The sequence below is a fragment of the Eumetopias jubatus genome, unplaced genomic scaffold (genome assembly GCF_037043125.1).
Source record: "Eumetopias jubatus isolate StellerSeaLion01/CBP00866 unplaced genomic scaffold, mEumJub1_p1.0 scaffold_2, whole genome shotgun sequence".
NCBI lineage: Eukaryota > Metazoa > Chordata > Mammalia > Carnivora > Otariidae > Eumetopias > Eumetopias jubatus.
The window spans coordinates 70817606-70832334 of NW_028274808.1; the positions used below are offsets into that span (position 1 = coordinate 70817606).

Below are 14729 nucleotides of genomic sequence, written 5' to 3' on the forward strand. Positions count from 1 at the left end.
TTCCCCTTAAGGAAAGGTAGCCTTGCCTGAAGCAATCCTTTCTTTTGCTAATAACCTCTTGCCACATTCTCCTTCCTATAAAAACCTTCCACTTTGTACAACTCCTCAGAGCATCTCTCTACTTGCTAGATGGAATGCTGCCTGATTTATGAACTGCTTAATAAAGCCAAGTAGATCTTCAAATTTACTCAGTTGAATTTTGTTTTCTAAGAAGAGTCAACAGTGAAAGATGATATTTATAGCCATGGATTTGGACAAGACCACTGAGGTAGGAGTTAACTAAAGAAAAAAAGAAAGCACTGGAATTTCAGGTAAAGGGAAGAATACTTCCAAGGGGTGAAAAGTCAGGTGTGTATGAGACCTGACTCATATGTTGGGTTGGGAGAGGGGCTGGGATAGAAAAATACTGCTGGAGATGTCAGAGGCCAGTGCAGTAAGAGCTTTTTGTGTGGAGCCAAGAAATGAGCCAGAGGCCAGTTCAACAAGAGCTTTGTTTCTGGAGCCACAGAAAACTATGGAGGCCGTTGAAGGGCTCTAAGCATTGGAACTGCTTGCCTAGATTAAAGATTTAGAAAACATCCTCTAGGGTCAGTGTCCAATATGAACTGATGGAGGAAGACAAGAAGCAGGGAGACTAATAAAGAGTTCACCAAAATGGGTAGAGAGGAGTAAGTAAAGCAGTGCCCACAGGGCAGTGAAAATGAAAGACATATTCCAGAAATGAGAAAGACTCTGAACTGAGAAGTCCTGGACACTACTGAATTTGAGATCCTTCAGTAGAAAGAGAAGGTCTAAGGAGATCCCCAGCATTTCAGTTGGCAAAAGAGGTAGTGGTATCATTTGTTGGATAAGGAAACACTGCATCAGGAGTGGTGGGGAGGATTTCTGAACTCAGGTTTTATGATTTTAAGTTGAGTTTGAGGTCAAAATAGGATAGCCAGGTAGAAAATATTGGATGTATGGATATGGCATTCTTCAAAGAACTCTGGGATGGACATAGAACCTTAGGAGTTAACAGTGAATAGATGGTAACTACTGCCATAGATTTGGACAGAATCACTCAGGCAGACTATAGATAATCAGAGGAGAGACCCAAAAGATGAAGGTTAACATCAAATTCAAGCTTTAAAATAAAAAGCTTACTGTATCCAAGGACTTTATCAATTTTTTTCTCATTTACTATTTCTTATATTTTAATATGTACAAAATTTCTAAAGTTTTTGAAAGGAAATTTATCAGATAGCTTGTCAATGTGGTACTACTGTTTCACTTATACATCAAAAAACAATAGCATAAATTTATGTTATAGCATCTCAAAACAACATGAGTTAAAAAATATATAGTAAAAGGGCCAGGAAAGTTTATGATACAATTTAAGCTCAACATCAAAATTAAACTCTAGAATGTTAAGGACCCCAAGCGTTTTATTTCTTCTACATTTTAAAACCTTTTTCTTCTTATTTACAAGTCTTGGTTGGGGGAAAGAATATTGTTATACCAGTAAAACAGAAATTCTTGCTCATTTTTGCTACACTCACACATTAACTGCATGTGTATACACAACCTCATTGCTTCATCAACCCTATTCAAAAAGAAAAAAAATACAATTTAAATGAATAAAAATATCACTGAACAAGATTTCACCATATTGAAGAGCATTATGGTAATCTGTACCTAAATTTCATAATCTCAAATATTCCTCTTAGTCAAAATATTTTATACTTTATCAACTTATACAAGATGGACTAACTGGATCATCCTCTAAGAAACGAATGATTTGCATATTCTTTCACAGCACATTATTATAGCTGAGATTCTTAATCTGGATGTTCAAAGAAATTTAGTATAATGGATCCAAACACAGCCATAGAAAACTCTAGTCTTCTGAAGTTCAGAATTCAGTGTTAATAAGTCAAAATTCTTAATAAAATGCTCAAACAAAAATATATATAAACCTTATTCTCCAAGGCACACCTGCTTTTTAATAAGTCAGATTTTTAGAGGCATCACCATGGCAACTGTTAATAAAGTTTTATCTAGTCTCATAATTATAATAAAATAAAATAAATAAAATAAAGTTTAAATTTCATGGTAGAAAATTTCAAAAATAAAATTTCAGTTAATTACACAACATATCTATAATACTGTGATACGGGCTTACCAAGTGTACGTTGGGCCTTCTATTTGCCAAAGAGAACCTCATTGTTTCATTGTTAATCTACTAGATTTAACTAAAAATCTGTTCTAAATAGCTATACACACTGGAAATATATAGCCAGTTTATATATAAGACAATTTAATAGCGTAATTCTGAAAAGGGATAGAATGTCCTCTAAAGGACTCTCGTAAGATACGTGGTAGTTAGGGGTGTCAGGGTGGCTCCATAGGTTAAGCATCTGACTCTTGGTTTCGGCTCAGGTCGTGATCTCATGGGTCGTGAGATCGAGCCCCATGTTGGGCCCCGCACTCAGTGGGTAGCCTGCTTGAAGATTCTCTCCCTCTGCCTCCCCCACTCTAAAATAAATAAATTAAAAAAAAAAAAAGATACGTGATAGTTCTAAGTCTTGCTGTAGCCATCTTCCGAACTCTTTGATTCATGACATTTGATTGTGGGGGGCGGGGAATGGGCAGGAGGTAGTGGAAAAGAGTCCTATCAGCTTCACATATAGAGAAACTTGACCGATTGAAGTTGACCTGACTCCACACATAGAATCACCATGACTGTAACACATATGCGACAGTTTGTACCAATATGCCAACATTCATCAAGTAAAAGGTTAATATAAAAATATCTAAAACATGAGAATGTGTCTTTTCACTTGGGAGGAGTAAGGCCTGACAATGTCCAGTTCCCTAACAGGCTTATCTCCTGGTTGTGACACAAAAACTCTGAACACTGAAGAGTAGTAATGGTTGCAGATGGTGATTATTCCTAAACCTGCCCCATGAGATACTTCATACCCAACTGGGCAGATGGCCAAGGAGGAACACATGAATATAACTCAGGGCCATCCTGTAATACAGCCAGAAATCTGGCCCTGAAAGCAGACTCTGCAGCACTGGAAAAAGTAGCACTAATAAACTTGAAAACCAAGAGATACTTCTAAATCGGGAGCTTTATTTAATGCTAGACTATATGTGCATCATGATACTGTCTCCAGACTTCTGGTGTCACATAGTCATACAGATATCCATCCCAAAATGCCAATTCGAATATCCTTTCTTAACAAAATAAACTTCCCAAAATGTTCCTTACTATCCCATACCGAGTATCTACAAAACTATAATAGTCTACCTTTAAATAATGTTGATGCTGAGATGTTACCTGTGACCAATATGGCATTTAAAACATATTAATTGAAAAACGACCTATAACAGGAAATTAATTTTTATTCCAGATCAATGCATATGTGATCTTATTACCTGAAAACACCTTACATTTGTAAAAGTTATTTACTTACACATTCTTCAATTGCTCTAACCATTAGGTATTATTAAGAATATGCTGTTATTCACCAGTAATATTAGCTCTTCCTATTAAAAAAAAAAAAAAAAAGTCCAAACTACAAAAGGAGGAGTGGGTGATTCGGATTTAGATTTTGTTTTTACAAGTAACTTCAAATTTAGTGACGTATTTTTTGAAAAATATCCTAATTTTCCAATCTAAGCCCTTTGCAGAAAAATATTAAAATAGAAAGCTGATCTACTATGTGAATTTTCTTCTTCCATGCATCAATATAAATACACTTTAAAAATCATATTTTAGCTAATTTTTAAATTGATATTCATTTTTAGGAATTTTTTTAAAAACCATCTTTTTGAACTGCTAATTTGCTCAAAACATGGAATTTCAGTATCCAATTATAGTTGCATATTTGGGGTAAGAAAGAAATAGTAATGTTTTTTCTAATTTTGTAAAAGATGTATAGAAATTATGTAATCCCAGAGCATGAATAAAACTTTATAAAACTTTACCTTAAACACTAGGAATTAGCTATCACATTCTAAATCTCTCTTGTGAAGCCAATGGGTACATATGAAAAGTTCTGCTGATATGCTTCAAACCACCTTACTTTGATAAAAAATGCAGTAACATTTCTCCATATAATAATATAAGACATGAAGGACGTACGATGGGCATAGATACTGCTTCTTTTTCCCCTTCCCTTTCTTTGAAGACTTCTCTTTAGAATAAGCTTCTTCAACCCACAAGGAAATTAAAATAAAAAAGGCAATCGCCAATAAAAACTTCATCTTGAGAGTTAAATTTCAGGAGATCAATCTACAAGAAAGAACAAGAAAATGTTTACATAAAATGATAACAATACAACTCTAAGGAGTATGACCATTACTACCCAATTGACAAGAGCATTTGTACATGAAATTCTCATTGACCGAACCTATGTGATTAGCCTTCATTATATATTTGTGATGTTTAGCAGTAAGGGTTAAATAGAATAATGGCTCATACAAAATACAATCCCAAGGAGGTATAAAAGTATGCAAAAGGTATAAAAAAGGTATGCAAAATTTCTGATTTTATAGCTACAGACAATTGTTGATTGACATTGAATTGAACTGCACAATCTATCAATGTATGTTTAGAAAGCTACCTGCAAGGATGTTTAACACAGTTTTAAAATGGTTACCTTCTCCTTGTACATTTGGATTTTTTATTTCTTTCTTCAATTCCTATATTTTTGAATTTTGCCATGCAATTTTTTCAAAAATGATAAAGCTTTTCTAATGGAAAAGACAATTTTAACTTAAAGAATTGACAGAGATAAAGGAAAAAATTAGAATCAAAAGTTTCACACTTTAAATTCACCGTTTTTATTTATACCCATTAAATTTGCAAGTTACATTTTACCCAAAAAGGGTGCATACTGATTTACGGTAGCTTGTTGGCTTTCCCACTTTCATGTTATTAACAGTTATCGAAGATGATTTTTGATTCCACAAATTCTAGGTAACATAATATGAAAAAAAAACCCAGCAAGTATGGTCAGACTCTTCCAAATAATCTTCTTAGTCCTATTTTAATAACATTTTCTATGCTCAAATAAGAATTATATTCTTGCCGGTCCAATGCATCCAAAAAAGAAAAAAAGAAGAACTTTAATATTCTGGAATACTTAAGCCTCTTTTGCAGTCCTTCATTTCCAAACCATAAATTGTTTCTTCATCATTGTTTTCTGCAGACTAAGAGATCTATCAGATCCTTCAACATCCACTTAATTACTATCTCGTCCTTATAATTTTGCTTCTCTTATGTCATATTTTGCCCCTTCCTTTCTCCCAGGAATTCTTATTTTCTCCCACTTATCTTTTACAGCCCCTATGGCAAGCCAGAAGGGCTTCTTCCCTGGCCCCCTCTACCGAGGACAACAGAGGGGACTTATCATGCCAAGAGCAACAACAGAAGGCTTTCCTCTGTCAACTTCCAGCATTGGACCCTCCCTTCCCCCATCCTACGGTGGCATCTGCTTCCAGACACCTCCGTCCACAGCAGCAGGTACTTCTACCGCCTTCACATTCTTCCCCAGGAAAACAGGGGGGCCATCCTAACGGTTTGAAGGGTCGAAGAGAAATTCAACCCTATGCTCCCCGTCTTCACCTCCAACCTTTCAAAGGGGACAGCTGCAATGACTGGAGCTTCACAAACAAAACAACGCCAAGGAGCCCTCCCCGCAAATCCTGCGTTCCCCCAATTCCCCCCAGCTCTCTGCAGCCCTCCCTCCGGAGCGTATCTGCGGACTCCACCGCACCGGTGCAGCCGTGAGCCGGCTGCCGGGCGCCCCGCGCCCCCTTTACCCGCGCAGGGCAGCGCTCGCCTCCTCCCCCTGCACGCCGCAGTGCTCCTCCCGCCTCCACCACCCCAGGCTCGACCCGGCCTTTCCGCAGAGCGTTTATTCCGCCGCCTCCCACTGCGGGTCGTCTCCCGCCCTCCACGCCCACCCCAGCCTAGAGCCCCCGACACTTACCCGAGGCGTCCTCGCCCGCAGCCGCCAGGCGAGGACGCGGCGGCTCGAGGACCCAGACGGCGGTGGCTTCTGGGGGCAGCTGCGTCCCCGCCGCCCGCGCCACCGCCGAGCTCGGCTGACGCGCCTGCTCGGGCCGCGGAGCCTGCGCCGTGGCGCACTGCCTCCCGAGCGTCCGCAGCCCCGCTTGGGGCCCCTGCGAGACCTCGCGCCGCGCTGCCTGGAACCGGGGACTGCGGGCTGGCGGGACCGCGGGCTGGCGCGACGGCGGGCCGGCGGGCGGGGGAAGGGAAAAGGTGTTCCGACCGGGCGTGGAAGGACGTCACAGCACCTTCCCCTCCGGGCACTGGAGGGGTTTCTGTGAAATGTAGTCCCCCTGCAGGGGCCTAGAAAAGACTGGAGCGCGGAAAGGGGGTAAGGACCGTTTTGGTACAGAAGGAAGAAAATACCTTTCAAGGAGCTGGAATTCGTTTAGGGTCAACTTTTGATTACTAGTAACAAAAGCGGGAGAACAACAGATGACCTTCTTGGACCAGGGGACAACACACAGTTTCTGTAATTTCATCAGACTCCTGATACCTAAATCTCTGAGTCTTACCAACAATCTCTAAAAGCCTGACCTTTCTAAGTAAGCTTAAATTGGTCAAAATCATTGAAAACATATAATCCTGCAGGTAATGCTATTCTAACATTCGTTACATAATTAACTTGTGTCCAAAACTTGACAGTTTCAAAACCCTGGCCCTGCATTGTCTCCTTTGGCCCTCGCAACGTTTGTTCCTAGGCAAGTTTTATGTCATCATTCCTGTTTTGTGGATGAAGAAAGTGACGCTCAAATATTTCAAGGGATTTATTTAGTGTTACATATCTTGAGTGGAATTTACCAGAGACTCAGTCTGATGTTTACACTTTTGAGTCAGATATGACCTTGGCCCTCTGGTAGTCAAGTGTTAGTTGTGGTTGTTTTCTAGGAAGAAGCCTTTCATTTGACAATGCACCTTTGGGTGACAAACCTTTCCCATTACCTCTTGACGGTATAGCTAATTGACTTTTTTTATTATTATTAAGAAAGCATTGTCTCAGGGGCACTTGGGTGGCTCAGTTAACTGTGGGACTCTTGATTTTGGCTCAGGTCATGACCTCATGGTGGTGGGATGGAGTCCTGTGTTGGGCTTCAGTTTCAGCAGGGAGTCTGCTTGAGATTCTCTCTCCTCACCCTCCGCCTCTGCTACTCTCCTTCTGCCCTTCACCCCACTTCTGTGGGCGCTCGCTCTCTGTCTCTCTCTCAAATAAATAAATCTTAAAAAAGAAAAAGAAAGCATTGTCTCAGGTGAGCACCCCACTTAGCATTGTATATTTGGACCTACTTGAACCCATATCTATGACAGGAAGGGAATATTTCCTATATATAACCATGTTCTATAAGCTTCACAAGATGTTCTGCTGCCTAAGGTTAGCATTTGATAATTATTTTATTTATTTTTTTAAAGATTTTATTTATTTATTTGAGAGAGAGAATGAGATAGAGAGAGAGCATGAGAGGGGGGAGGGTCAGAGGGAGAAGCAGACTCCTCACTGAGCAGGGAGCCCAATGCGGGACTAGATCCCGGGACTCCAGGATCATGACCTGAGCCGAAGGCAGTGGCTTAACCAACTGAGCGACCCAGGTGCCTGATCATTATTTTATTTAAAGAGCTATCCTATTTGGAGCCTCCAAATGGGATCAGGATAGGACTTTGGATTTTACAAGTATATACAGGAGAATTGCATTGGTCATATAAGTTTAATAAGATACAAGTTTTGGAGAATAAGTCATGTAAGAAAGAAAGTGAGTGGGAACAGAATTTGCCACCCCAAAATATCTCTTTGGAATAAGGATTACTTGGAGCTGATTATTTTTACAAGACAGCAGACATAAGAGAAGCTCTGAAAACTGAGTAGAAGTTACGCTTTTGTAAAAAAAAATTCATATTTATAAGGGAAGTCTCCATTTGTAAGGATGTTTCTCTTTCTCTGTCTCTCTCTGTCTCTGTCTTTCTCCATCTCTCTCTTTCTCTATACCAGGGAGAGGAGGATGACTAAATCTCTAGAAAGTCTTACTGATGGAGAAGTCACTGACTTAAATCTGTATAACAACTGTACCCTTATTTACTGTACTATTCCTGATAACCTCCCATAACTGGCCTTCCTCCCTGACAACAACCTGCCCCCAACATCTTCTTTTGTCTTTAGCAGTAGAAGGTAACTAATATCATGGCTTGGGCCATTTTAGAGAGTTACTCAGTTTTCCTGGATGTCTCCCAAGTATACAGGAGTTATACGTGTTACTAAACTTTTGTTTGTTTTTCTCCTGTTACTCTTTTATTGGGAGGAGGGAGCAGGGGGAGGGTGGTTCTTTGCCAAGAATCTAGAAGGGTAAAGGGAAAATTTTTTCCTTCCCTACAGAAAGATAAAAGAGTAAGTTGCATGCAACCAAGGGAGTTCAGAAGTCGAAGAATATAACATAAACTTAGTTTTCTCATAATCAGGGTATCACTAAGAGTTTGGAATAATAGGATATTCAGATTCCTGTAATGAAATAGACCTACCTTTCACTTACAAAAATCCTATGAATGCATTTAGAAGAGCTTATGTGTTGCAAATACCTAAAATCGACTGGTTTACCTTCCCTAGTATTGTCTTGTAATTATGCCATTTATGGGTATATTATTGGAGAATTAGTTATTCATAAGAAATCATGTCCAACTGTTTAGATATGTTTGGGTTCATTTTTGTTTTGTGCCCAAAGTTTAGGAAGTACAGTTGGTGACCTAAGATGACCTCCTCCAGGCTTGTGAAGCTGTGAAGTTCAGAATTTTGAATATTTTCTTTGAAGATGATCAAGTCACCTGTATTTATACAGCTTTTGTGTGTGTGTGTGTGTGTGTTGTTGACAAAGGGAAACCTTCCCAATAATGTCATGAAATAATCTGATTTTCCCCAATCCTATCAAGAGTTGGTCCACTTTCTCTATTTTTTTTTTAATCTCCATTCACTGTCTTAGTAATTTCATCCAGTTATGTGGCTTTCAGTACCATTGTTGATGACTCCCAAGTTTATTTCTCCAAACTAGACCTCTCTCCAGAACTCTAGACTTAGATGTCCAATTGCCTTCTCAATGTCTCAACTTGCACATTTAATAAACATTTTGTACTCAACATGTCCAAAATGGAGCTAATGTTCTTCTCCCCCAGATCTGCTCCACACTCAGTCTTCTTCTTAATTGATGGCAACCATTTCCTTCAAGTTTTTCAGGCCAAAAATTCTTAAAAATTGTTCTTGAGTCCTCTCTTGGTCTCCCTCCCCACATCCAAACTATGAGGAAACTGTTTCTCACTATTTTTACCATAACAAACACGGACTGAGTCACCATCATCTCTTAAGTTGGATTATCGTAATAGCTTCCTGGCTGCTCTCCTTGCCTCTACCATTGCCCTCCCCTATCCTCTAGTATTCTCAACACAGCAGTCAGAAAGGTTTAAAACATGTCATATGTCGGATGATGTCATTCCTCAGCCCAGAACCCAGCGATGACTCCTCATTCCGTTTGGATTCTAAACCGAAGTGTTCATAGTAGTCTACAAGGTTCCAATTGTCATGTACCCTCTCCAGATACTGCCTTCTCTCCCTTTTCCCTTTGATCCCTCCACTCCATCCACACTGATCTTGCTGCTTCTCCAACATGCCTATGCCACACAGGGGCCCACCTTAGGTTATTGGCTCCAGCTATTCTCTTTGCTTAAAATGCTCTTCTTCCAGACAGCCATATCTAACTCCCTAACTTCTTCAGTTGTTTCTGACATGTAACCCTCTCAAGAAAATTTATCTACTATTATTTAAAGGTGCAAACTGTCCCCCCTTCAAGGATTTCTGATCCACTTTTTCCTGCTTTTCCTTTTCTTTTTCATAGTACTTATTGCCTTTTAATATATTACACAACTTATTAATATATGTGTTGCCTCTCTTTCCTCACTAAAATGTAAGCTCAATGAAGGCAGAGAATTTTTTTTAATTTCTCTTTTTTTAATTTTTTTATTGTTATGTTAATCACCATACATTACATCATTAGTTTTTGATGTAGTGTTCCATGATTCATTGTTTGTTCATAACACCCAGTGCTCCATGCAGAATGTGCCCTCTTTAATACCCATCACCAGGCTAACCCATCCCCCCATCCTCCTCCCCTCTAGAACCCTCCGTTTGTTTTTCAGAGTCCATCATCTCTCATGGTTCGTCTCCCCTCTGACTTACTCCCCTTCATTCTTCCTCTCCTGTTATCTTCTTCTTTTTCTTTTTTCTTAAAATATGTTGCGTTATTTGTTTCAGAAGTACAGATCTGTGATTCAACAGTCTTGCACAATTCACAGTGCTCACCATAGCACATACCCTCCCCAATGTCTATCACCCAGCCACCCCATCCCTCCCACCCCCCACCACTCCAGTAACACTCAGTTTGTTTCCTGAGATTAAGAATTCCTCATATCAGTGAGGTCATATGATACATGTCTTTCTCTGATTGACTTATTTCACTAAGCATAACACCCTCCAGTTCCATCCACGTCGTCGCAAATGGCAAGATCTCATTCCTTTTGATGGCTGCATAATATTCCGTTGTGTTTATATACAACATCTTCTTTATCCATTCATCTGTCGATGGACATCTTGGCTCTTTCCACAGTTTGGCTATTGTGGACATTGCTGCTATAAACATTGGGGTGCACGTACCCCTTCAGGTCCCTACATTTGTATCTTTGTGGTAAATACCCAGTAGTGCAATTGCTGGATCGAATGGTACCTCTAATTTCAACTGTTTGAGGAACCTCCATACTGTTTTCCAGAGGGGTTGCACCAGCTTGCATTCCCACCAACAGTGTAGGAGGGTTCCCCTTTCTCCGCATCCCCGCCAACATCTGTCGTTCCCTGAATTGTTAATTTTAGCCATTCTGATGGGTGTGAGGTGGTATCTCATTGAGGTTTTGATTTGGATTTCCCTGATGTGAAGGCAGAGATTTGTGTCTGTTTTTGTCCATTGATACAGCCCAAGCACCTAGAGCGAGGCTGAATAAATGAGTAAATCTTGGCCTCGTTGCTTAACCTCTTTAAATGTTGTGTTTTCTTATCAGTAAAATGAAGAGAAGAGTATATAACTTGCAGAATTGTTCTAAGAACTAAACAGGTTAATTTATGTTAAATATCTGGTCCATGGAAGAGACATAAGTAATTATCTCCCCTCTTTTTGTTTTTGTTTTTTTCTATTTGCTTAATGAAATGATAGATTTTTTATTAATAGGATCCTGTTGTACATTTCTTTCTGCTTTTTTGTTCCTTTATTTACATATATCTGGAATCATATTCGGAGGCCTAGCTCAATATATTCAATAGGAACCCTCTTTCTTACGTACCCAGCTTCATGTGGCCAATAATATTTATTTTACTTGATCATCAAACATAAATGCTGTCCTAAATATCTTGTGTTAGATTGAGTAGCCAAACATTAGAAGAAAAGAGATGTTTCTCAGGGGACTTAGCACTCTTGCTATTGCCTTAAGTAGCTTTAAAACATTAGTCTGGAATTCATAAATTTATTCCCATTTTATTTTTTCTCTATGTGGATCATGTTGATTTGTTAACATTAGTCCAAACTGTAACTCATAATGAGATTTTCATCATAACTTCAGTCTAAAGGCTATTATAACCACCATAGATTTTTAAGAAAAGCATGTCCAGCTGTTTTATTTTTCCCAATTTGATTGAGATACAATTGACATAAAATATTATATAAGTTTCAGGTGTACAACATAATGATTTGATATATGTATATATTGCAAAATGATTATTACTACATCCATCACCACACATAGTTCACAAACTTTTTTCCTTGTGACAAGAACTTTTAAGATCTACTCTCTTAGCAACTTTCAGGTATACAATATAGTATGTTAACTATAGACATCATGTTGTGCTTTACATCCCTAGAACTTACTTACCTTATAACTGGAAGTTTGTACCCTTTGACCGCCTTTACCCAGTTCTTTCACCATGTCCAGCTATTTTATTTATTTTTTAATTAATTTATTTTAAGTAGGCTCTACACCCAAAGTGGGGCTTAAACTCACAACCCTGAGATCAAGAGTCACAGCTCTACCCACTGAGCTAACAAGGCACCTCCATGTCCAGCTACTTTAGATGTGTTTTTCCCCCAATTCATCATCTTTAAAAATTACTCAAAAATAGATAATGAGACTATTAAAAAAAGGGAAGATTCAACAGAGACTAATTAAATAATGTGTCAATTATTCAGCATCTCTTAAGTACTACTCACAATTTCAGAAGAGAGCAAAATTTGTGTTAGGAAATTTCAATGAGCAGCCAATTTTAATGTATTGGAATAATGAAAACAATATTTGATAGCCCAAGATCACTTCCACGTGTTTTCAAACAACATATTATCCTTAAAATGTTCTCCAATCTCCTAATTATTTTTAAACTAACTTTTAAACAATAGCCACTTTTATTGATTAATTGCAAGAAATGTCATTGAATTATACTTTAAAAACTTCAAGATATCTTTGCAAGTTATTTTCATACCTGTATTTTTGATGAGAAATCAAAGGCCTCAAAAGAGAAATTAACTCATCTAGGATAATAGAGTTGGAAGGTGAGGAGATGGGATTGTTCCATCTTTAATGTCCTGTAGAACATCAAGACTCTGATTCTGGTTGCATATAGGTGAGTTAAAGCAGCTTGGTTTTTAGACATAGACATGGCTTATACAGAATTCTGACTACAGACTAGGAAATTGAAGTCAAAGAGGCTGTTCTAGTATAGATTCAGGCTCTTACTTCCGAGTCCAGGTTAGGTCTAAATATGAACTAACATGAGAATCATTTTTCATTTAATTCTTTTTGTTCAACATAATGACAATAGCAATAATTATCATTATTGATTGAGGTGTACTATTTTCCAGATATGCACAAAGCATGTTAAATTCATTATCTCCTCAACAACTTTAGGGGGTCAGTACTATTCTTATTACAATTTATAGATGAAGATTCAGAGGTATCATAAAGCTCTTATAAATTCTGCTAATAACTTTGCTAATAAATGATTGAGAGAACTAGACACTTAAGTATGTCTGATTCTGGTAACTGGGCCCTTAAAATATTTGCATGCATGTGTGACCACAAATTATATATTCAATCTTAATTTAAAAAAAGGGGGGGCGCCTGGGTGGCTCAGTTGGTTAAGCGACTGCCTTTGGCTCAGGTCATGATCCTGGAGTCCCGGGATCAAGTCTCGCATCAGGATCCCTGCTCAGTGAGGAGTCTGCTTCTCCCTCTGACCCTCCCCCCTCTCATGCTCTCTATCTATCTCATTCTCTCTCTCAAATAAATAAATAAAATCTTTAAAAAAATTATATATTCAATCATATCCCACGACACCTAGAATAACATTCATATGCAACCAAAACACCACATTAATTGTAATGTAATTTTGAGAAGATAAAATAAGAAATATGAGTAAGATCTTCTGTTTATCAATTTGAGCATTGTACTGTTTCATCTAACTGAGGAATAGTTCTGAACAATTAAAAGTCCACTGTACCATCTATCAATGCATCATCAGCCCTTACTCCCATGGAGAGGAACAATCTGCGATTGTATATGCAGGGATTTAAAATAGATCAAGATTTTAATGTTTTGACAGAGTATTCACTGCATAAATGCGTACATGATATGATAGAGCTTTTAGATAAATCAGATATATGTCCCAGGTCCTTAGCAAAAAAAGAGAAAAAAATTACTGACCTCTATGAAAATAACATGATACAGTCACTATACTTTGAAAATGTGCCTTAGGAAAAAACAAATAAATATATAATTTAGTGTCATCAAGGCTAGTCCAATATCAATTATATCAAAATTATTGATTTTAGCCAAAGCTCTTTGCATCCAGATAGATATTACAAAGCAACTGTCATCCAAAGATCTGTTTATGCCCCTTATTTATTCTCTTACTTTATAGTTAGCATGTGATAGGTTGGCTCTTTCAGGACTACTCAAAGCCAAACCTTCCTCTGGAGGAATAATAACAATTATTGTGGCAGAAGTAGATGACTAGTAACAGAACCACAGATCTTCCAGTCAGATGGAATCTCTTTCAAAAATATTTGCAGTTTTTACCAAGTCTGAGCAAAGTTAGAGTTTCCTCTTTTGACAAGCTATGAATCTGCCCATCAGCATTGCTGCAGATCCAAGAGCTCATGCTTTCCTCCAGCAGCCAGGAATTCTAGTCTTACATGTTTATGACAACATGCCCTCTTCTTCAGTATCCAAAGCAAATATCAGCTTAAAAAGCAATCCAAAAATCTGTTTTTTAGAAACTTGTAAACAATGGCAGGGTTGACTTTTTGTTATTGTCTCTCTCTCTCTTTTTTTTTACGACCTAGGTAAACAATTAACATTGGAGAAGTACTATGTATGATCAATATTAAAAATTTATTCCTTGGGGTGCCTGGGCAGCTCAGTCAGTTAAGCATCTGCCTTCGGCTCAGGTCATGATCCCAGGGTCCTGGGATCGAGCTCCGCATAGGGCTCCCTACTCAGCAGAGAGCCTGCTTCTCCTTCTCCCTCTGCTGCTCCCCCTGCTTGTGCTCTCTCTCTCTCTCTCTCTGTCAAATTAGTAAATAAAACCTTTAAAAATAAAAAA

General features: G+C 38.4%; 1 protein-coding gene across 1 annotated transcript in view; it reads right to left on the reverse strand.

Moving 5' to 3' along the window:
• Positions 1-4254, reverse strand: part of GLRB (glycine receptor beta) — a 100895-nt gene extending 96641 nt beyond the window's left edge. The window contains exon 1 of the mRNA XM_028104391.2: positions 4133-4254. Within this exon, the coding sequence (XP_027960192.1) occupies positions 4133-4254 (122 nt within the window). The remainder of the gene's footprint in view (positions 1-4132) is intronic.
• Between the last annotated feature and the right edge of the window lie 10475 nt (positions 4255-14729).